At 44.3% G+C, this 25,454-nt stretch overlaps 1 protein-coding gene across 1 annotated transcript in view; it reads left to right on the plus strand.

The window, feature by feature from the left end:
* The window catches only part of LOC126475047 (patched domain-containing protein 3), a 402,341-nt gene that overhangs the window by 233,785 nt on the left and 143,102 nt on the right, over positions 1-25,454 (plus strand). The window contains exon 2 of the mRNA XM_050102596.1: positions 12,038-12,337. Coding sequence (XP_049958553.1) covers positions 12,061-12,337 — 277 coding nt within the window. The 5' untranslated portion in view covers positions 12,038-12,060. The remainder of the gene's footprint in view (positions 1-12,037; positions 12,338-25,454) is intronic.

Raw genomic sequence — 25,454 nt, forward strand, 5'->3', positions numbered from 1 at the left:
GCCTTATCTCCAAAAGACCTCCTCATCAGTTTGGAAGTTTCTCCATCCTAGGAAAGAGGTAGAAATAGCTGAGTGCCATATCAGGAGAGCTGCAGGAGGGGGGGGGGGGGGGGGAGGAGAAAATTTGGTTGCCCAAAGGAGCAGTTTGTGTGACTGGCTCGTGCAGAATGAACGGAACTTGGTCCGACAGCCTGTCAAGTGACTAAAAATACCTGTTGTGGTATAAGCCTGCGGTAGCTGCGCAGTTTCGCTGGACCACCACTTGAAAATTCAAATGTAGCATCTATCCTTAATATCAATAGCCAGAAGCTTCTTGTTTTAAGTTCAAAATTGGAAGTATATCAATCTTTAATTACGTCTTTAAGATCCTATCGGTGATGACCAAGTATCTTACAGTCTCTAGCAAGGTTTACAGACAGGTAGTTGGTACAGACGTATTAGGAGATTAATAGCTCTTATATCGTAGAAAGTAAAAGAGCACACAGTACTGGCGAAGTGATCAAAAGTTGCTTCATACCTAGTTAAGCAGAAAAAGTCACAGAACCGTTACTGTAGCCACAAATATCATTAAAATGGGCCAAAACACACATTTCGATGTCTGTTATTCGTAATTATAAAATGTGTTCTTTCAGCTTGAACTAAACTATAGGAGAGGCAATACAAACGGTTCCCGAGGCTGGGCTAAAATACAGACGAGCTAACCCGAAGCTATACCGCACCAAACCTAAGGCCAGAACAAACAGTCTGAACAGAATGAACAGACTGGTTAAACACGGCGCGAGCTTTGGCCTTGTAAAGACTCGCTCCAGGATATTTGAGAACTCTGTTAATTATGAATAGTTTATTAATTCTATAGATTAGAAAACTCATATTTTATCGGTTATTGATTTTGTCATTATATTTTGTGTATATATTACTTCTCATGAGCAACCTTTTTTAATGAATGCAGCATTAATTTATGCTTATGCAGCTGGGAATCCCAAGTTTATGACCATGGGATCAATCCTCTATATTCAAATTTAGTTATTAAAAATTTAGAAATTTTTAATTAGGGATTCTTTCTCGTTAATATTGGTGTCAACTGATCCAGAAAAACCAGGCGATTAAAAGTTTATAAACAGATACCGGAATTTACAGTAGTTTAGCTATAACTGGCGCTGAAAGTCTACGCTAGGTGAAATCTTTAATTATCAGTATCTTTTAAACTGATTAAGTTTGGGCTAATGTATTGGCCTTTAATTTGAAAGTTATCTTTCCTTCCGAATTTACCTATTAGATCATAAGACTTTTCTTATGGCAACATCTACGGATTTTTATAACTGCAATAAGTTTGCTGTCCATCGTTTCTGATGAAACCAATTAGCTCATTGCAATCGGAACAACAGACGGAATGATCTGAATAATAAAGTTTTGTGGCGGGATTTGGTTTTGACAAACTTGGTAATGTGAAGAACTACCGACTTTGTCACAAGCCTTCCGTAACCTCATTAGGATATTTCGTTAGTATGCACTCTTGGTGGTTTGTCGAATTTTTTACAGTTACGTTTACGATCAAAGTCTTAAGACACCTTTCATAAACATTCGTTATTCCCTCTCACTGATGCACATTAAAATGATAGTCCAACTCGTGCCATACTTTTGCGACACAAGTCTGCTGTTGCCATGGGGCATCGAAATTCACCAAAGTTTTTCTGCAAGGCGAGGTACGTAGCGGGTGTCTTGACAAAGTCCCACAAAAGAAATCACATACCATGGGGTCAGATGACCTTGGAAGTCAACAGTGCAGTGCAATATCCGTATGCTCTATACGCCCGATCCATCTTTGATTCTGTAACGTCGATGGAAATCGCGTCGCGCAATACAACTAAATAAACGGAAATATAAAACACCTCTTCTTGCTGTGATAGCACCATCTCGACTCGACGCAGTTGATCAAGCAGGGTGGTGCAGTTGTTAGCAGACGGGACTCGCATTCGGGGATACGACGGTTAATATACCAGTCTGATCATCCAGCTTTAGATTTTCCGTGATTACCTTAAATCGCTCCAGACAAATTTCGGATTGGTTCCTTTGAAAGGGCATAGTGGATTTCCTTGCCCGTCCTTGAAATGTTGCGTGCTTGTGCTCAGTCTCTAAAGAATTCGATGTTGACGGGTCGTTGACCCTCGTCTTCCTTCTTGTTTTTCGACGTACTCTGAGTGTTGAACGAGCTAGCTGAACCGTACACAGCCCTACTAGAAACCACATGAATCGGCAACACAACTGGAGCCAAGTCGAGTTTCGAAACGTAAGTTAAAATTTACCCGATGTTTCTGTTCTGAGGTGATGAAGTAGATTTAATGTTTTATCAATGTCAGTTTTCTGCCTCCGTAGCGGAACGCACATTGTGTCGTATTGTCCCGCATGATACTCAGGTTTCATTCCCTCTCCTGTCTTCGGGTTGAGGACTGGAACCTAGAGCACACATCTTCGTGGAGAATATCGAACAGCCGTTTCATAGGAAAGCATAGGCTCCAGCTTGGGAAAGCAAACATGAGTGGCCAGAAGATGTTTGTTGTCAGCCATATGCCGTTCCATACTGATGATCACTGACGCAGTTGGAACAAGATAGTTGTAAGAGTATTTTCCACGAGGCTTGATCACAGAGTTAACTTCAAATAATGTGTTACAATGAATTCAGAAAATTATACACGTGTTTGAAATAACCAGAAACTACTCACCTTCTTGTTTATTTCATGTACAAGAGACCTATACAGGGCAGAAAATCGTGGCGATCTGCATCAAATAAATCACAAGACTAACGTCAGCCCCCCTTCTTCCATAACCCACCCACAAATATCAAACAAATATAGTTTGGAGTAGTTGACACTAGAACTCAACACACTTTCTCATCTGTCAGTGTTACCAGTCCATAATTCCAAGCTACACGTCATGTAGCCTTAACAGTTGTTGTGGAGCACATGCCTTTTTTTTCTTTTTGTCATTGGGCACCTTAGAAGAAATGTGTACTGAGAAAGATAAACGACAGTGTATTAATCTGATGAAACTGAGATAAAACGCCTGCAGGATTGAAGAGGAACTAGGTACATGACTCGTAACATCGCTTATGGACCATAGGCTGTTGGATAATATTAAATAATATATTAGTTATGTGGTGTCATCGCCAGACACCACACTTGCTAGGTGGTAGCCTTTAAATCGGCCGCGGGCCGTTAGTATACGTCGGACCCGCGTGTCGCCACTATCAGTGATTGCAGACCGAGCGCCGCCACACGGCAGGTCTAGTCTAGAGAGACTCCCTAGCACTCGCCCCAGTTGTACCGCCGACTTTGCTAGCGATGGTTCACTGTCTACAGACGCTCTCAATTGCAGAGACGACAGTTTAGCATAGCCTTCAGCTACGTCATTTGTTACGACCTAGCAAGGCGCTATATTCAGTTACTATAAGGACTATCTTCAAGAATGTCTTCTGAACAGATAATATTGTGAATCATGTACCGTCAAGAGCGACGTTCATCATTAATGGATTAAAGTTAAGTATCAAACTAATTATGTCCGCTTTCTGAATTCTCATTCCTTGTCATGTTCCAGACCTCACGTCAGTATAGTTCTTCCCTCCTCACGCCAGCCTGCGTGAGCTAAAACGCGTGCACTTCGGCCTCCACTCTTAACACGGTGTTGGCTCTTCTGCTAACACAAAAAGTTATATGGAAATGATGGCCTTCTCGGCAATTTTCATTCATGAAATCTTCTCGGGTTATCTTCGCCTGAAGGCAACGAGTAGGAAACTTGTAGAAACGTTGCGGCAATACAACGCCACGCCTCGGCTGATAACCTGAGAAAATTTCATCAGTATACTAATCGCGACGCAGACCACAACCGAAAAGATTTCATTTTCTCCCGAGTTACGACTATCATTGCGGCACTTTATCGTCATCGAAGAAATTATATTAAGCACACAGCTCAGCCGATACAATGAAGAGAAATCAAATAAAAAAGTTATCTCTCAAAATATAATACCGTTGGCTTAATGTTCCTTAAAACAGTATTCGACGGAGAGGAGATTTACCTTGTGATTCCCCAAACAAAATGGCAGTAAAAAAAGTCATGCAGATTATTAGAAAACTTCCATGACTGTCTTCTCTGTTATTGATAAGCAGCTCTACTTCAGCGCTATGTGTAATGGAACGCTAAAGCTTGAAGCTCAAAGGCCACCAAAAACTACACTCCTGGAAATGGAAAAAAGAACACATTGACACCGGTGTGTCAGACCCACCATACTTGCTCCGGACACTGCGAGAGAGCTGTACAAGCAATGATCACACGCACGGCACAGCGGACACACCAGGAACCGCGGTGTTGGCCGTCGAATGGCGCTAGCTGCGCAGCATTTGTGCACCGCCGCCGTCAGTGTCAGCCAGTGTGCCGTGGCATACGGAGCTCCATCGCAGTCTTTAACACTGGTAGCATGCCGCGACAGCGTGGACGTGAACCGTATGTGCAGTTGACGGACTTTGAGCGAGGGCGTATAGTGGGCATGCGGGAGGCCGGGTGGACGTACCGCCGAATTGCTCAACACGTGGGGCGTGAGGTCTCCACAGTACATCGATGTTGTCGCCAGTGGTCGGCGGAAGGTGCACGTGCCCTTCGACCTGGGACTGGACCGCAGCGACGCACGGATGCACGCCAAGACCGTAGGATCCTACGCAGTGCCGTAGGGGACCGCACCGCCACTTCCCAGCAAATTAGGGACACTGTTGCTCCTGGGGTATCGGCGAGGACCATTCGCAACCGTCTCCATGAAGCTGGGCTACGGTCCCGCACACCGTTAGGCCGTCTTCCGCTCACGCCCCAACATCGTGCAGCCCGCCTCCAGTGGTGTCGCGACAGGCGTGAATGGAGGGACGAATGGAGACGTGTCGTCTTCAGCGATGAGAGTCGCTTCTGCCTTGGTGCCAATGATGGTCGTATGCGTGTTTGGCGCCGTGCAGGTGAGCGCCACAATCAGGACTGCATACGACCGAGGCACACAGGCCCAACACCCGGCATCATGGTGTGGGGAGCGATCTCCTACACTGGCCGTACACCACTGGTGATCGTCGAGGGGACACTGAATAGTGCACGGTACATCCAAACCGTCATCGAACCCATCGTTCTACCATTTCTAGACCGGCAAGGGAACTTGCTGTTCCAACAGGACAATGCACGTCCGCATGTATCCCGTGCCACCCAACGTGCTCTAGAAGGTGCAAGTCAACTACCCTGGCCAGCAAGATCTCCGGATCTGTCCCCCATTGAGCATGTTTGGGAGTGGATGAAGCGTCGTCTCACGCGGTCTGCACGTCCAGCACGAACGCTGGTCCAACTGAGGCGCCAGGTGGAAATGGCATGGCAAGCCGTTCCACAGGACTACATCCAGCATCTCTACGATCGTCTCCATGGGAGAATAGCAGCCTGCATTGCTGCGAAAGGTGGATATACACTGTACTAGTGCCGACATTGTGCATGCTCTGTTGCCTGTGTCTATGTGCCTGTGGTTCTGTCAGTGTGATCATGTGATGTATCTGACCCCAGGAATGTGTCAATAAAGTTTCCCCTTCCTGGGACAATGAATTCACGGTGTTCTTATTTCAATTTCCAGGAGTGTATATTCAGTTCCTCCCCTGTGGAGGGAGAGGCAGTAGTGGCGAGTTTTCCCGCTTCGTTCCCTCACTCCACGCTGGCAACAATCTACTGACTACATCCGTCATCCGTGCGGAAGCATGTGTTAGGTTGGAGTACTTCTCTTCGTAAGCGCTGGTTCTCGTGTCCGGTGATTTTTGTTTCACCTCTTCGAAGTGTCTCTTTTTAGGACCCTATTCACTAATTCCGAAGGTGTCTAAAACGCCTACAACCACAGGCAAACCGCCTTACGGTGTGTGGCGGAGGGTATTTCTCTTTCCGATATATATTCCCCACTTCCCCGTCTCATCCACGAACGATGCGTGGTAAGAATTACTGTCGATAAAACTCCGCATGAGTTCTGATTTCTACGATCTTCTCATAGGTACTTGTAAGTTCTCTGAATTTCAACTATAGAGCTCTCCGTGAAGCGCAGCGCCTCTCCTGTAGCGTCTGCAATTGACGTTTCTTGAGCACTTTCATAACGCCCTTACGCTGACTCAACTATCCCGAAGCAAAACGCCTCACTTCGTTACATTTCCACTACATCTTATATTAATATAACTTAATGAGAGTTCCAGATCGACCATCATTGATCAAGAATCTGTCCGAAAAGTGTTCTGTAAGTTAAGACTTTCTTATCAGTTGGTTTTAGTCAAAAACTGCCACGCTGAGTGGTCGAGAGCGGTGGGATAACGATTGAGCCAATACTTTGATGGCCTTAAAGCAGGGCGGTTTTTCTGCAGTGTCTGATGCAATCGTTACCACTTGAAGGTAGTGAATTCCGTTGTCTGAGGTTTCTTGGGACACCAATCCGCCGCGCTTACCTACGCATTGTGTAAACCATTTTGTCTCAGTTCCTGGAAAAACATGTTCTTGATTGTTTATGAGACAACATAGTTACAGCATAACGAAACCCCTCCTCACTGTAGTTTTAATGTCTGTAACAGGCTTAGTGCTACATTTTCCGGATGGTGGGTTAGAAACGGGCTCCGGTTTCCAGATCAAATAGGATAGCCGAGCAGGAAAGAGTATTGCTCAGATTAAGGAGGCGTGTTGTGAGAAACAGAGAATGAGGTACAATCTCTCACGCCCAACTTGACGATTGGTTGTCAAGAAAAACGGAATTTTACATGATTATGTCAGATCTACGACCGATGTTCGATTAATTAGCATCTGTAAATATGCAGGGTGATTCAAAACGTTGCACCCATATTGAAGGAACTGATAGAGTAGTCGGAAAACAACTATTTTGCTGTAGAAACTTATGATTTTGCAAGGAATACTGAGCCAATGGAAGCTATGGAATGCGAGGAACGGCAAGGATTATCAGTGGACACGAGCATAAGTTCAACAAAGAGGAAATAATTAGTTGCCCAATTTATACGTTTCCAGAATTTGAACAACAAAACTGCACAAAGCACAACATTCATCAGCAATGCCGTATGTGCCACATGACTTTTGTTTTATCATACAGGCGGTGTAGTCTCTAGTGTGTAATTCAAAGTTTGACATGTACTAGTGCCATCAATAAAGACTTGGACAATGTTCGTGCTACTTTTTTTTATTTGTGGAAAGTATGCACGAAAACAGAAACTACTGGAAAAAGTGTAATAATATTATTGCTGATGACAGGCTACCCCGCTGAAACGATTAAAGCGTCGTACAGCTGAACATAATACCGTAGTAACTAAGATATAAAAGACCCAGTGATTATGGCTCGGAAGTACAGGAAAATTTTTCAAAAAACAAAATGTGGCACAATAACTGAGCTAAGACTAGCAGTTGCCGGCCGCTGTGACCGAGCGTTTCTAGGCGCTTCAGTCCGGAAGCGCGCTGCTGCTACGGTCGCAGGTTCGAATCCTGCCTCGGGCGTGGATGTGTGTGATGTCTTTAGGTTGGTTAGGTTTAAGTAGTTCTAAATCTAAGCGACTGATGACCTCAGACGTTAAGTCCCATAGTGCATAGAGCCATTTGAACCATTTTTGACTAGCAGTTCGGGCAAACAACCTATTATCCTCGGGTATGAAAAACTACATATACAGTACATACCTCCAACTATTATCCTCTGTATCTAGATCTACATTAACTGCTTAAAAAGTATGGAACGCAAGAAAGCACGCGAATCATGCAACAAAAAAAAAAAACAATATGTTGAAAGGGCGTCGCACATGGCCAGGGTGCAATTTACAGTTTTGATGAAGTTAGTGTTGACCTAGATGAGATTATCGTTTCTCATGTCCAGTAATTGTTTTCTACCTGAGGATCTTCTGTTGTTTCACTTAGGCTGCTAGTTTTGACGATATGAAGTACAAATGGTTCAAATGGCTCTGAGCAAAAAAATGGCTCTGAGCACTATGGGACTCAACTGCTGAGGTCATTAGTCCCCTAGAACTTAGAACTAGTTAAACCTAACTAACCTAAGGACATCACAAACATCCATGCCCGAGGCAGGATTCGAACCTGCGACTGTAGCGGTCTTGCGGTTCCAGACTGCAGCGCCTTTAACCGCACGGCCACTTCGCCCGGCTGGCTCTGAGCACTATGGGACTTAACATCTGTGGTCATCAGTCCCCTAGAACTTAGAACTACTTAAACCTAACTAACCTAAGGACATCACACACATCCACGCCCGAGGCAGGATTCGAACCTGCGACCGTAGCGGTCACGCGGTTCCAGACTGAAGCACCTAGAACCGCACGGCCACTCCGGCCGGCCGATATGAAGTACAGATATTGTGCCAATTCACTATTTTTCAAAAATATTTCAAAACTGCAAATCATAATCTTTCTAAAATAACTTAGGAGGGTTTCTGGCAAGAGCAATCAAATGAACACTGTGTTTTATAGAAATGATAAAAGCAAGAGTGACATCAGACGGTGAGGGGACAGAACTGCGGGAACGAACGTCGGTAAGTGTCCGTGCGCTCCTCTGGCGTCAACCTGGCAAAGAGAGGGAGATGAGCAGTTTATAAATCCTCCAATTAAGGTCCCCGGCGAGCGGCGGGCGCCTGACCTGGAAACCGGGTGCGGGTTCCAGAGGAACTGGTTCTGTTACGTCAGCGCAGCCGCAGGTAGACCAGCAGAGACTGGGGGGTGGGGACAGGCAGACAGGCAGAAAGATGATGCCAGCCCGCACCGAGCCAGCCCGATAAACCTCTCTCCTCTCCCCGGCTCTTTAAAAGCCTCCGAGATCTACGCGATTAAGGGGGCTTATAACAGGCGCAGACATCACATTTATTTCTCCCAGCACGGAGGATGAGAGTCTGAACACGTAAATGAACCGGGACACACTCTTCTACAACTCATGTGTTCCAGAGCGTATTTCGGTTTTAAAACGGATAGTTATCTACCTACAGGTCTAATGTCGCAGATGATCACACCTCATTTTAACAGTTGTTTCGTCTTGTAAAGTGAAATGCACATTCCCATATTTTAAGTACTCAAAAAAATCGCCATCTTCTTCTGCACTTATTAGGCTCTATCTCCTGCGCCTACTTAGACAGATTAGGCCACGTCTTCCATTTCATTTTGTGTCCCACTATGTTTCTTTCACCGTGTTCAATAGTTCAAAAGTTGATGTCCTAGTTAGCTTGAAGTTTAGACGGCGAAAAGCACGGAATCCAATAACTTCGCAATGAAAAAAAATGAATTTACTACGACCACTTACTGTGATATATATGACGATCTGCTAAGGTGGCCGGCACGAGTTGCCTCCGCCCGTTCTGGTGACCACAGCAGGAATCACCCAGCGATGCGCTCCAGCCAAGTGGGTGTCTCCTGGACCACTAATAAGCGAGTACCACCTAGCTTTCGAATGTCGACGCACCCTACTCTCTGTTCGTTGTAGAATAAACGTTTTTTCTTATCAATTATCACAATATGTACCACGATCCTATCAAAAACTTCCACTTAATATTATTGAATAATATATTTTACTAAAAAGACATACTGCAGTCGGCAGTATTTAGAGTTCCCGCTCTCATAATATTGTAAGTTAACTATTAAAACAGTCGTACGCTCAGCATAAGGATTGGGGAGATAGATCTCATTTAGGACTTGTACTTTGTGTCGTATCCAGCTTAAAAGAGCACTTCAGTTTAAATAAAATGTTATTTTATTCTTTATTTCTATGTTATCCCATATGCTTAAACAAAGTAAACAGATTTTTTTTTTAGTTCTGCTGATGGCCTATGGTTGCCGACACTGGTTAACAGCCGGCCGCGGTGGTCTCGCGGTTCTAGGCGCGCAGTCCGAAACCGCGCGACTGCTACGGTCGCAGGTTCGAATCCTGCCTCGGGCATGGATGTGTGTGATGTCCTTAGGTTAGTTAGGTTTAAGTAGTTCTAAGTTCTAGGAGACTGATGACCACAGCTGTTAAGTCCCATAGTGTTCAGAGCCACTGGTTAACAGTATAACACGTTTGTGATCGCCTTTGTTTTACCTTCCAAAACTTTCACATTATACCTTCTGACACTGTTTTGAAGTTTTCGTTTCTTTCTCACCGTGTGACGTGACGCCGACGTCAAACACTGGGCTTATATTCGGGAAGATCACAGTTCAAATATTGCCCCAACATATAGATTTAGTGTCCCATTATTTCTTTCCTGTACCATCACATTTCAAAGGCTTTTATCATGTCGTTCCTATCTTTCGCACTGCCTACGTTTAGCACTGAACCAATCCATAAAACAGACATGGTGCCAACTGTTCTCGTCCGATTTACAAAAGCTGAATGCACACTGATTGCCGTCGTTCGACCGAAAACTAGTCATACGCACCTGCCCTAAAGATTTGCATTTGTGTGTAAATATACAATGACGGGAAAAATTGCAGCACCAAAAAGTTTATGTAAAAATTCCGGGAATACACTTGTCTACGTAACATATATACATTGCAAGATCACAGTATAACGTAAGCGCGAGGTGACCGATTGTAAACGTGAAATGCTGGTACATTAACAACTGGTGTAACCGTCAGAACGTCGATGCAAGTACGAAAACGTGCATGCATTGTGTTGTACAGGCGCCAGATGTCAGTTTGCGGGAAGGAGTTCCACGTCCGTTGCACTTGGTCGGTCAATACAGGGACGCAAAATGCTGTTGGTGGAAGACGCTAGCGTTGTCATCCGATGATGTCCCATATGTGCTCGATTGAAGATTTATCTGCTGATCAGGCAGGCCAAAGCAACATGTCGTCCATCTGTAGAGCATGTTCGATTACAACAGCGGTATGTGGGCGAGCATTATCCTGTTCGAAAATATCCCCTTGAATGCTGTTCATGAATGGCAGCACAGCAGGTCTAATCACAAGATTGACGTTCAGTTTTGCGGTTAGAATGCGTGGGATATCAACGCGAATGCTGCTGCTGTCATACGAAATCGCACCCCAGACTATAACTCCAGATGTAGGTCCAGAGAGTCTAGCACGTAGAGAGGTTGGTTGCAGGCCCTCAAGTGGCCTTATTCTAACCAACACACGGCCATCACTAACACCGAGGGAGAGTCAGTTTTCTTCAGAAAACACAAAAGAGCTCCGCCCTGCCCTGCAGTGCGCTCTCGCTTGACACCGCTGAAGTCGCAAACGACAGAGGTTTGGAGTAAGTGGAACGCACGCGACTGGCGTATGGCTCAGAGCTGTCCTTGAAGTAACCGATTTTTAACAGTTTGTTGTGTCACTGCGGTGCCAGCTGCTGCTCACATTGCTGCTGCAGATGCAGTACCATGCGCCAGAGCCATACGTCGTACAGGATGGTCTTCCCTCTAGATAACGTCACTCGGTCATCTGAAGCCCGGTCTGCTTGTGACCGTACACTCTCGTGACCATTGCTACCACCAATCATGTACAGCGCCTATATTCCTGCCAAGTCTTTCTACAGTATCCCAGAAGGAACATCCAGTTTGTAGTAGGCTATTACACGACCTCGTTCAAAATCAGTGTTGACATGGCATCTTCGTTGCCTTACAGGCATTATTGACTAACATCAGCTAACTACTTCCAGTCTCAAAGGTAACTAACGCTCACGACCGTGGTAAGGTGTATTTAAATTACACCCGATTTGTGTCCCCATAGAGCCGCTACTATCGCTATTCTTACGCGACTGGCGCGAAATCTGAACAGACACCATCTTCTAGATGTAGAAACACGCGTACCAACTTTCGTTTATGTCGCCAACTCCTTCTTGGTGTTGCGATTTCTTTTCCGTCAGTGTATTTTTATAATCGTAAAATTTTCACTGTCGAAGCCATTTACTCACAAAACATGCTGAAAGGCCACTGAAAATTTTACTATATTGAAATTTAGTGTTTATGTGTTTTGCATAGTATAATTGTTTTGTATCCAGTGACCATCAAGCTGCGCCCTCGGTTTCTTCGCAGAGCACGAGCGAGCATCTGTGGAGATGGGCTGCGGACTGACGTGGGTGGATTCGGCTCTGAACCGCGGCTTCTACCGGCTGGGGCTGCTGGTGGGCCGCCGGCCGGGATACTTCATCGTGGTGCCGATCCTGCTGTCGGGGCTGTTCGCCACGGGCTACCAGCGCATGCGCTACGAGATCGACCCCGAGTACCTGTTCAGCCCTGTCAACGGCGAGGGCAAGGCCGAACGCGCCATTGTCGAGCAGTACTTCAAGCCCAACTACACCAGCCGCTTCAACGTGGGACGCATCACCCGGCCCGGTCAGTACCGACGAGCAATGCCAGCACAAAAGACATGCAACTGGTTGAACACGTGGGCAATCACTCGAGATGTTCTGTCAGCTCACGGAGGGTATTGTTACTGGGGGCATCTTTAACAGTAACAGAGCAACGTTAATGTGGGAAGACAGAAAACCATATTCTACTCACCTAGGCACGTCAGTTGGACACATTATTGATAAGCAAGGCGTTGTGTAATTCATATTAACTTCCACACCAATAAAAGAGGCCCAGTGTCTCAATCGCCGGAACTTCCGTGTAGAACTATTTTCAACTCAGCAAAGTCAAGGTATTACTCGTTTAGCGCGGACTTTTCGAATGGTATTTAGCATATCTTGGACTACCTTGCAAGATGCATTACATTCACATTTTAGCGTTTCATTGTCATTCATAATTAAAGATCGTTACACTGAACTTAGTTCTAGCAAATACCGGGTGATCAAAAAGTCAGTATAAATTTAAAAAGTTAATATATCACGGAATAATGTAGATAGAGAGGTACAAATTGACACACATGCTTGGAATGACATGGGGTTTTATTAGAACCAAAAAAATACAAAAGTTCAAAAAATGTCCGACAGATGGCGCTTCATCTGATCAGTATAACAATAATTAGCATAACAAAGTAAGACAAAGCAAAGATGATGTTCTTTACAGGAAATGCTCAATATGTCCACCATAATTCCTCAACAACAGCTGTAGTCGAGGAATAATGTGAACAGCACTGTAAAGCATGTCCAGAGTTATGGTGAGGCATTGGCGTCGGATATTGTCTTTCAGCATCCCAAGAGATGTCGGTCGATCACGATACACTTGCGACTTGAGGTAACCCCAAAGCCAATAATCGCACGGACTGAGGTCTCGGGACCTGGGAGGCCAAGCATGACGAAAGTGGCGGCTGAGCACACGATCATCACCAAATGACGCGCGCAAGAGATCTGTCAGACATTTTGTGAACTTTGTTTTCTTTTTTGGTTCTAATAAAACCCCATGTCATTCCAAGCATGTGTGTCAATTTTTACCCCTCTGTCTACATTACCCCTAGTGAGGGTAAGATAGATACTGCCTACAGGAAAATTAAAGAGACCTTTGGAGATAAGAGAACGACTTGTATGAATATCAAGAGCTCAGATGGAAACCCAGTTCTAAGCAAAGAAGGGAAAGCAGAAAGGTGGAAGGAGTATATAGAGGGTCTATACAAGGGCGATGTGCTTGAGGACAATATTATGAAAATGGAAGAGGATGTAGATGAAGATGAAATGGGAGATACGATACTGCGTGAAGAGTTTGACAGAGCACTGAAAGACCTGAGTCGAAACAAGGCCCCCGGAGCAAGATGTATGAAACAGGCGAAATACCCTCAGACTTCAAGAAGAATATAATAATTCCAATCCCAAAGAAAGCAGATGTTGACAGATGTGAAAATTACCGAACTATCAGTTTAATAAGTCACAGCTGCAAATACTAACACGAATTCTTTACAGACGAACGGAAAAACTAGTAGAAGCCAACCTCGGGGAAGATCAGTCTGGATTCCGTAGAAACACTGGAACACGTGAGGCAATACTGAATTTACGACTTATCTTAGAAGAAAGATTAAGGAAAGGCAAACCTACGTTTCTAGCATTTGTAGACTTAGAGAAAGCTTTTGACAATGTTGACTGGAATACTCTCTTTCAAATTCTAAAGGTGGCAGGGGTAAAATACAGGGAGCGAAAGGCTATTTACAATTTGTATAGAAACCAGATGGCAGTTATAAGAGTCGAGGGGTATGAAAGGGGAGCAGTGGCTGGGAAGGGAGTAAGACAGGGTTGTAGCCTCTCCCCGATGTTGTTCAATCTGTATATTGAGCAAGCAGTAAAGGAAACAAAAGAAAAATTCGGAGTAGGTTTTAAAATTCATGGAGAAGAAATAAAAACTTTGAGGTTCGCTGATGACATTGTAATTCTGTCAGAGACAGCAAAGGACTTGGAAGAGCAGTTGAATGGAATGGACAGTGTCTTGAAAGGAGGATATAAGATGAACATCAACAAAAGCAAAACGAAGATAATGGAATGTAGTCGAATTAAGTCGGGTGATGCTGAGGGAATTAGATTAGGAAATGAGACACTTAAAGTAGTAAAGGAGTTTTGCTATTTGGGGAGCAAAATAACTGATGTTGGTCGAAGTAGAGAAGATATAAAATGTAGACTGGCAATGGTAAGGAAAGCTTTTCTGAAGAAGAAAAATTTGTTAACATCGAGTATAGATTTAAGTGTCAGGAAGTCATTTCTGAAAGTATTTGTATGGAGTGTAGTCATGTATGGAAGTGAAACATGGACGATAAATAGTTTGGACAAGAAGAGAATAGAAGCATTCGAAATGTGGTGCTACAGAAGAATGCTGAAGATTAGATGGGTAGATCACATAACTAATGAGGAAGTATTGAATAGGATTGGGGAGAAGAGAAGTTTGTGGCACAACTTGACCAGAAGACGGGATCGGTTGGTAGGACATGTTCTGAGGCATCAAGGGATCACCAATTTAGTATTGGAGGGCAGCGTGGAGGGTAAAAATCTTAGAGGGAGACCAAGAGATGAATACACTAAGTAGATTCAGAAGGATGTAGATTGCAGTAGGTACTGGGAGATGAAGAAGCTTGCACAGGATAGAGTAGCATGGAGAGCTGCATCAAACCAGTCTCAGGACTGAAGACCACAACAACAACAATCTACATTAGTCCGTGGTTTATTAAGTTTACAAATTTATACCGACTTTTTGATCACCCGGCACAATTCTATGAATAAAATTTCTTGAAAGGGACCTTGATTACAATTAGAGAAAGACGGAGAAAACGACAATGGGAGAAACAAATAGTCATTAAAGTGTAGACCTTAAAGGTGCTAACCGAGCGAGGTGGCGCAGTGGTTAGCACACTGGACTCGCATTCGGAAGGAAGAGGGTTCAAGCCCGTGGACGGCCATCCAGATTTAGTTTTCTGTGATCTCCCTAAATCGCTCCAGGCAAATGCCGAGATGTACCTTTGATAGGGCACAGCCGATTTCCTTCCCCATCCTCGACACAATCCAAGCTTGTGCTCTGTCTCTAATGTCCTTGGTTCCAAGGTACTAACATTTTTACGGATTGGGTGATTTCACCTGTCCTGCTGAAAAAGTTCCAGCCATCTGCTCCGTGATCTTCCCCTCTGTCTCGTTTCTCTCTAGACTTGTAGCCAATAATTTGTTTAGGAAATCTATTTTCAAGCAGTCTACATGTTCCCATCATCTTTCTCTTTTTAGGTCTATTTTCTTGTGTAGTGAATTAACTTGTTACTCATTCCTAACGTCATCATTTCTGAAGCGATCTTTTCTGGTGCACCATTTAACACTACAGATAAATTTCATTTTCACAGCCTGCATCTTTCTCATATCCTTTTGGGTGGGAACCAAGATTTCATATGAATAGAGCATAGTGGGTTCTACCATGATTTTATATAACTTCTTTTTCATAGCTTACATGACTGTCAATTTCAGATCTGATCTTCAAATGTGCTAGGTGAGTACAACATAGTTTTCTCTCTTCCCATATTAGAATTGTTCTTTTACTGTTAAAGATGACCCAGTAAGAATATCCTTCGGAAGCTGACAGAACATCTCGAGTTCATATCAGTAGAGCATTCTAATTTAACGTATACATTTACATTATAATTTTCTGAATTTATAGACTACAATATTTGATACGTCAGAGATTTATTTCGGCTTCTTGCAGGAATCTGGTATCATACAGTAGCTTTTGGTATTGCTTTAACTGATTAGATGCAGGAAGAGGCCATGGGTTTTGGTTTAAGCTACAGGGTGGCTTTAATTAAACTTTCGCTACTTGCGCCAGTGTAGACAGGAAACTGTTTATCGTCTAGGTATACCCAATTTTATAGGAATGATGTTCTGACTGTGCGCTGCAGGATTTGCATTGTTAGTCGTGTTTGTGTCATGAGTTGCCGTTAGGCGCCGGTACTGGTGCGGCGACGTTGGGTAGAAACACGAGCATCAGTGTGCATCACAGCTGCAGACAGTCAATATGCGTCTGGACAAAGTGAGCAGAGCCTCACTTGTAAAGCTGTATTATTAAAACATCAACAATAGTGCTGCTGTTCTTCGTGAGTATCAACGCACTAAATGACTACGGAGAGGTCCTCTTTCTGTACGAAGTGGAAGATCATGTATCGGAAGTTCGAATTAACTGGCCATTTGGGAATAGCTACTGGGAGAGGCTGACGGCCAATTATCCCACAGCTTATTGAAGAAGTTACTGTCGCCATGTCTGAGAACGCTGGACGCAATGTGCGATCTTGAGCTAGTGCACGAGCTGTGTAGCAACAACGGAACATTCCATGGTCCACTGTTAGAGAAGTGCTGCAAACGATTGTCCAATGGTATCTGTAGTGCGGTTTCAGGCTGTCTTGGACACAGATGGTCGCCACGTTGAGCAACATTTGTAAACTGGAACGTAGCTATGGTACGCCAGTAAGAAATGTTACCCCCTCATGTGGAAATTAAAATGTGTTTCATTAAATGGTTTATTCGTTATTTCTCTTTTGTATGTCTTTACAATACTTCGAAGAAGTTTTATTGTGCTGAGATAGCTCGTTTTTCATGGGGGCTCTCTTAAGTAGCGAAACTTTAATTACAACCACCTTGTATTTATGGAAGCCAAAACATACGGCAATGTAAATGGCCAACTTCCCGAATTTGAGTTCAGTCTCTTGTAACCACTGCGCCAACTGTTTCAGACAACTCACTGTGCTTACTGGCAGAAGGACCAGCGTTTTTTCACTAGATCCTCTCCTAGTTTATTTCACTGTAGATCAGATTTAGCGTATCCCAGTGTGACTGAGCACAGACTATTGGAAGCAGCTGTAGCTCTGTGGGAAGTTTTTTTTAAAGGGCTTAGGGGATGAATTTGAGAATGATGTGGAAGAGGTTGTGGACGGTCTAAAAGAACCGTTAGAGGAAGCACACAAATCACTAAATATACATGATATATATTTCTAAAGATGAGAATGAGATAAAAAGAGGAAACGAGTCGCTCTTCGTTGGTTCCTCCCCCCACCACCACACACATCTCTCTCTCTCTCTCTCTCTCTCTCTCTCTCTTTTCTCTCTTCTAGTGCAATAATCGGTCAAACGAGTGTTTTACAAGCCACTTCTTTTCCGGGTAAAATACATTTCTTTAAGTTTCTTCCGATGAAGCTAAATCTTTTGCATCTGCTCTTCCGGAAACTATGGCGTCGTCTGGCTTAGAGTCACTTCGAACGGTTGCTCTTAGGTATTTTGCTGCTTTCTCTGTTTCTAACAATTTTTCCTCAATAGCATAATCGTGCAGCACTGTATTTCTTCTCCTACTTATCCGTAATACGTTACATTTGTTTATACTCATAGTAAGCTGCCAGTTACGGCAAGGTTTCCTGCATTCCGATACAATCTGGATTGGATTGTTTGGGGAAGGAGACCAGACAGCGAGGTCATCGGTCTCATCGTTCTCATCGGATTAGGAAAGGACGGGGAAGAAAGTCGGCCGTGCCCTTTCAAAGGAACCATCCCGACATTTGCTTGAAGTGATTTAGGGAAATCACGGAAAACCTAAATCAGGATGGCCGGACGCGGGATTGAACCGTCGTCCTCCCGAACGCGAGTCCAGTGTGTTAGCCACTAGATACAATCTTCTGGCGTACCTTCACATAGGCAATCGTGACATCCGCGAACTGCATTGCTCGCCACGGCGACGTAAACATTTACAGTACGAGGGAATTATAAGTCCGTATGTGATACCGCAGCCCGATCAGCTAGAGTGCAGGATCCGGCCGGCTAACACAGGTAGCGAGCGGGCTGGGAGAAAGCTGCCAGCAACACTCTTAGTCGTGTCGAAAGCTCCCCATTTGTTCCGCTCAAAATCGCAGTTTATAATCAGGACAGCATCCAGTAAGCAGTCGCAAACGACCATTCTCCGAGCAACGGTCATATCGATCAGTGGGCAAGTAAGTTTTTGTGTTATTTATGCCCCATCATCTCCTTTGTACCAATTATCGCCACACTTTCATCTTACCAGTCAGGTGCCGAAAGAGTTGGTGTCGAAGTAAGATACTGAACGTGTATTCGAGGGGAATACGGTTCAAATCCGCGGCAGGACACCCAGATTTAGGACGAACTAGCTTTGCGCCTGCAGCTTCATCCCGCATATGAATATGTAAACTCCATTTCACACATATACACGGTTGCTGTAAATGCTTCAAGCGATTTCACAGATTTTCTGCAGTTATATTACTTGACATACTGTCACAGGGCTTTGCACACACAGGGACAAGCTCAAAAAGTTTTTTTGACGTATTAAAAGTGCTCCATATGACCCCCTACTGATTTTGCAGATATCAAGTCGATAATCAAGCTCATCCCACGTTCAGCGATGCATTTCCCTATCAGTTTTAACTAGACTGGAAGCCATTACAATCCCGTTAAGAAATTCAGTATGAAGAAAAGGACATGCCCATACTATGTAATAGTTTTTGTACGCTAACACATTGGGAAATGTGTCACCTGTTGGCAACTGCACCGATGATGACTATGTGACAGTCGAAATCTAGATCTGCTCCAATAAATAACGAATTTTGCGACTAATTGTTGCCCTTTCTTTCATACTGAAACCTTATGAATCTGTTTGAAAGCACTGTTATTGTGAGCTCGCAGTTCTGGTAGGTTAGTTGGTAGTTAGGTCGGGAGAGCGTGGACGTGATGACACGAGTTGCTGATCATCAGTTTCCTGTTTAACAAGTCACAAACATCATGATGAAAGTGGTGTGGGCCACTATCCTGTTGGCAGACGAAGTCCACACTTCGGTCTCAAGTTATTGCAGGAGCTGATTTTCCAGCGTGTCCAGATACAGGTGTCCTGTGACGGTCTTTTCGCAGAAGAAAAATTGGCCAGAGTCTTTAAACGATGAGACGGCACAGAAAACATTAACTTTTGGTGAATCCCAAATGTGCTACACCATACTGTGGGGATTGTCTGTCCCCCAGATTCGCACATTGTGTCTGTTCACTGTGCTACTCACAAAAAAATGTTGCTTCCACACAGAAGATGAGTTTTTCACAAAAACCATCCTCTTCCATAGATGTTGCAATTGTGCCGAAAATTCAAAGCGTCTGATTTTGTCTTCGGGAACTAAGGCTTGTAGATTTTCCTTAAGATCTTCCAAACGGTCGGTTGTTGAATGTTCAGCTCTCTGCTTGCCGTGTTCGTCGACGTCTGTGAGCTGCGAATACATGCGAACGGTCAACCGCTTCTTTATTCACTGCAGGCGACCTGTTGATTTCCTCTTGCAGAGGCATCCTGAAGCTCTAAACTGCGCATACCATCGCCGAATGGACTTAGCAGTTGGTAGACTTTATTGAACTTCGCTCTGAAGTTTCCATGCACTGTTACGGCTGTCTGATGTGAACCCATTTCAAGCACAACGTACGCTTTCTCGGCACCTGTCACCATCTTGCCTAACTGATCACTGTTGCGCTTTCGTGACGGAAATCTGAAGTGCGGCTGCAACAATACAAAACTTTTTGAGTTTTTCTAAATGCTGAGTTTTGTGTCAGTGTGTCAGTTAATGTAGTGAATTTATGAAATCTCTTTAATTATTTAGCTGCGCGGGATTAGCCGAGCGGTCTAATGGGGGTTCGGTCATGGACCGTGCGGCTGGTCCCGGCGGAGGTTCGTGTCCTCCCTCGGGCATGGGTGTGTGTGTTTGTCCTTAGGATAATTCAGGTTAAGTAGTGTGTAAGCTTAGGGACTGATAACCTTAGCACTTATGTCCCGTAAGATGTCACACACATTTGAACATTTTTTTCTTAATTCTTTAGAATAACCTTGTATTTTATGTTTGACTATCATATCTGCAAATGAAAGGGGTGAGTAGAGCACAGCGCAACAAGCAAATAACCCTAATAAACTTGGGTTAGGAAACCGATGGTTCCCCGATTTGACTTATTACGACTGAGTACGTGAATCCCTTTTACCGCAGTCCCCGAGGATCGTGACTGCAGATATGCACTTGAGGACAAACACATTACAACGAGCGTTCAATATGACCACCGCTCCACGCGAAGGCTGGCTTCAGAACGCCCCCTCACCGCTGCCCCTACAGGTTCAGAAATGAAACTTCCTGGCAGATTAAAACTGTGTGCCCGACCGAGACCGGACGTGAGTCGTGCTTCGGTAGTTCAGATGGTAGAGCACTTGCCCGCGAAAGGCAAAGATCCCGAGTTCGAGTCTCGGTCGGGCACACAGTTTTAATCTGCCAGGAAGTTTCATATCAGCGCACACTCCGATGCAGAGTGAAAATCTCGTTCTGGAGGTTCAGAAATACCGGGCGTATTGCGAATTCAATGACAGTGATTCAAAATACGTTCCCGGAATTTATCGGCCCTACCAACAGGGCTGTAATTCGCCAAACTTTTTAAGCACCCCCGCAGTAACAGTTCCCAAGGCTTCCAGTCGGAGGAGCTGGAAGGCTGTGGTATTAGCGAGCTACCACTAACACACTTGTGGCCCAAACTTACTTACCAGTACTTGGGTAGATAAAATGATGATAAAATCAGGCGAATGCAGTTTACCACTAACAGCGTTGTAACGTTGGAATGACTGCACTTGCGCATACGCGCCTAGGTTTACTGGGACTATTTGCTTGTTTCATTGTGTTTTACTCACCAATTTCGTTTGGACTTGTAATACTCAAATACCCTGCATATGTTTCACATATTTCACGTAAATTTGTACTCATGTTCCATCTGTGTACTTATAAAGTATTCCATTTCGACTAAATACAGCGAAGACAAACGAACGTGCCACTTTCACACATTTTTGCATGTCAGCACTTCTCATCCTCACCTCATACTTCTGGAGGTGGCAGAGACATCTTACCCATACATAATTTTTATACAAATAATGCGTCAAGTACGTAGATACTAAATTTGGTTGAAATTGCTGCACGCGTTTTAGAGTTACGTTGTTATGTCATCCATTTTCATCCCCACCCTCAGCAATAGTGGTTCTAGGGATATCTTATGTCAGAGTACCTTAGAGGTGAAATGCCTTCGTGGCTGTTACCAATCAGTCTAGCAATCCCGATAACTATGGATTCGATACTAATGTCGATCGCCATCATATATTTTTACATGCCACGCCTCACACTCATACCAACCATTAGCTGTGGTAGCAATACATATCTTCCTTTCGTTCGACGTTCCAGACCAGAGCATTTTGCATTAAAAATGGAAAATGACGCCTGTAGTGCAGCACCTTTTCGCTCTGATGTTGGTTATGACGTGCCGTTGTGCGATGAATATCTGCGCAAAGTTTGAAAATATCGAACTGCTTCTTCATGATGCAACGCATTCCATTCCAGTCAATGTAGTAAACGGTTCGCAAAAGGCTACCACGTTCTCGACTTACAACCTGGCTACGTCCACGTGTAAAAATCTGGCTGCAAACACACGTAAAAGGGAGTCTGGCTCAACAAATTTTTGACTGGTTGAGCCCAGGGGAATAAAACATCCAGTTTGCTTCAAGGAGCCGGATAAGTGCCGCTAATCTATATTAACCATTCATATGATAAAATCAGCAGTACTTTCGAACTTTCGCTGACGACATTTTTCTCTGCAAGAAAGTATTGTCGCTCAACGAATGCTAGGAAATGTAGCTGGACTGTGGATCCCTGCAAAACAATTCCCTTAAAAAAAGAACCTGATTGTACTCGATCACAAGATTGGTGGAAAAACTCAGTCGCCTAGCTTAAATACCTAGACGTAAAGTAATGAAGCGACATATAAGGGAATGAATTTATAAAACGTGTAGTGTGGGATACGAATAAAATACTTATATTTGTAGTAAGGAAAATAGTTATGTATCACTAACATAAACTGCAACGAAGGTGCGAGTGCGAAAGGTACAGTAAACCGGTATGTTTTCGTCCAAGGGCAGCCATCAGGAGAAGCAGAGGAACGGATATTTTGGGACGGCTTCTCACGGCCGCGGCACGGTGTAGCCTAGTATCAATTCTGCAGGCGTGGAGTACCGCGCTACTTTGTTCGAACTTAATCTCAGCATCGACTCTCAAGATCAGTCACCGAATATTCATGATGTCACTGGTGTCTCCAGGACTACTTTGCTGTGCCTCACGAAACACTTAATGCAACTTTACTTTAGATATCAACTGAATTCAGTTGAGCTCACACTTGTTCATTAGTCTGCGCAAAGTTCGGTGAGCAGTTACTGATGACTAGTCTGAAGTGCTAATTTTCTCGAAATACTGTCCACGGCCGCACCTAACACGTCTAATTCGCCAAAAGCCGATACAGCACCTGCCAGAGTGTGAGCAACAGGCTGGAGTGTATGCGAAGATTGGAACCTGCTTCCCCCATATTGGTTTCCGTACAACGCCAGACATACAACACGCTTGAAGCGCCCCGTATATTAAATTAGATTGTTTTCGGGGAATGAGAACCACTTATAACACCCTGTACGGAGTAAGGGCAAAATTAATCTGATTTGTACATCATCATGTTTTCGCAGCGTAAAGACTGTTTCATAAAATTTCGGGCGTGCAGCTGCATAAATTCGGCTTCTTCTAATATTTCGGCTGAATACCGCCCAGCCATCTTCAGAATGAGCCGAGGTGACTGACGCTTCAGCACTTGCTCCGTCCTTTTTCACCCGAGGATCTAATCACTGCGTATGCGGCCAAAGATACACAAGGCGCCAGAGACGTTGACGGGCGGCAAAGAGGTGTAACATATGCAAGGAAAATAAATCTGTGGCTAGGCAGTCGTTCCACAGGGTGATATCGATGTGTCATGGAGAGCTGCACCGTCGCGACGTCTTTGTCATTTAATTACAGAAATTGCCGGATTCCATCATTTGTCCAAGCTGAAGCTTGAGACGGGTGTACCTGCGGTACAGTCCAGGAGAGGTGCACAGAGCACCGCAGGTACACCCGTCTCTTACAACCAAATGAATCTGCGGTGACGAGGCACTGCATGGGCAGTGGGCCCTCTATGGTGTACGATAATGCGGAAATTTTACCCTCGTCTTCATCTTTCTGGGACTCAGTAGTGAAAGAAGCAATCGAAATTCGGTTGGCGACGAATTTAATTAATAGAGATAGCGGCTTCAACTTGGACAAATCATGGAATCTGGCAATTTCTGTAATTAAATCACAAAGACGTCGCGACGGTGCAGCTCTCCGTGACACATAGATATCACCGTGTGGAACGACTGCGCAACCGTAGATTTAATTTCTATGCATATGTTACACCTCTTTGCCGCCTGTCAACGTCTTTGGCGCCTTGTGTATCTTTGGCCTCATGCGCAGTGGTTCCATCCACTAGTTTAAAAGGAAGGAGCAAGTGCTGGTGCGTTAGCCGGGTCGGCTCACTCTGAAGATGGCTCTATGGTATTCAGCCGAATTATTAGAACAACAAGCTGAATGCGGCTACACGCCCGAAATGTTATCGAATAATCTGACTTCTTAAGAAATTACGCATTATTATGCATGATCCTCAATAAGACCAAAATCTTAATGCTGTATCATGATCCGAAGACTACTATTTGAGGCAGATGCAAAATCATATTTTATATTCATGTCCTACTGTCGAGAATTATTTTAAAGAAATGCGAGTTTTATAAAACATAGGTTGTTATGGATTCATTCTTCAAATGGTTCAAATGGCTCTGAGCACTATGGGACTTAACATCTGTGGTCATCAGTCCCCTAGAACTTAGAACTACTTAAACCTTACTAACCTAAGGACATCACACACATCCATGCTTGAGGCAGGATTCGAACCTGCGACCGTAGCAGTCGCGCGGTTCCGGACTGAGCGCCTAGAACCGCTAGACCACCGCGGCCGGCGATTCATTCTTGACAGCAAAAATAACACAGAAGGTTCGTACGTGCATAGGTCCAAAAATCGTTTGTTAAGGAGGTATGAAAGGCTTTATAATTCATGGCATAAAAATGGCAGATTTAGCAAACACATGTGTATAAATGAAATGGTTTATTATTCGCTAGCTGTTTCTTGCAGCCGGGCTCAGATATCAGTAATCTTTTTAAGGTGAGTGATGTTGAGTAATTAAGGAATTGTAAGTGCAATAACGTCAGATGCCCTCACGTGTCTGCCTTTTCAGGTAAGTGTAGTTCATGTGTGCACCCCGCCCTCTTCAGGTACCCCATCAGATGACGATGTGGCACGCAGACAGTGTTCCTGCCAAGCATTGCTTGCCGACGGACGTGGGTTTAGATCTACATCAGGATATCTACATATATACTCCGCATACCATAGTACGGTGCATGACGGAGGCTACCCAGTGCCACTACTGGTCATTTCCTTTTCTGTTCTACTAGCAAACAGAGCGAGGGAAAAACAACTATCTATATCCCTCCAAACAAGCCCTAACGTCTCGTGTCTTATTTCGGGATCCTTACATGAACTGTATGTTGGCATCAGTAGAACTGTTATGCAGTTAGCTTCAAAAGTCGACTCACTAACTTTTCTGAATAGTCTTACCCGAAAAGAAAGTCGCCTTCCCTCCAGGTAAGCATCTCCGTGACACATGTTCGAATTGTTCGAAGTTATTAGTGACAAATCTAGCAGCCCGCTCTGAATTGATTCGATTTCTTCTTTTATTCCGATCTGGTATGGATCCCAAACCCTCGAGCAGCACCCAAGAATAGGTCGCGCTAGTGTCCTATAAGCGGTCACAAGAGATGAACCCCACTTTCCCAGAATCCTCCCGATATACCGAAGTCAACCAATCACCTTCCCTAACATAGTCCTCATGCGCCCGTACTATTTCATATAGCTTTGCGGCGTTACTCTCAGATATTTAAACGACGTGACATTGTCAACCAGCACACAGGAATTTTGTGGATCAGAGTTGAATATTTTTGCTTTGGTTCTTCTTTTTACCAATTTCTATGCAAAGCAGGACTTTGGTGATTTTCTCACAGTGTCCTGCTTCATGTAAAAAATTATCAAAGTGTATCCACCTGCTTATCTGGGTGGTAACGTGCTCACCT

The sequence above is a fragment of the Schistocerca serialis genome, chromosome 4 (genome assembly GCF_023864345.2).
Source record: "Schistocerca serialis cubense isolate TAMUIC-IGC-003099 chromosome 4, iqSchSeri2.2, whole genome shotgun sequence".
NCBI classification, from domain to species: Eukaryota; Metazoa; Arthropoda; class Insecta; order Orthoptera; family Acrididae; genus Schistocerca; species Schistocerca serialis.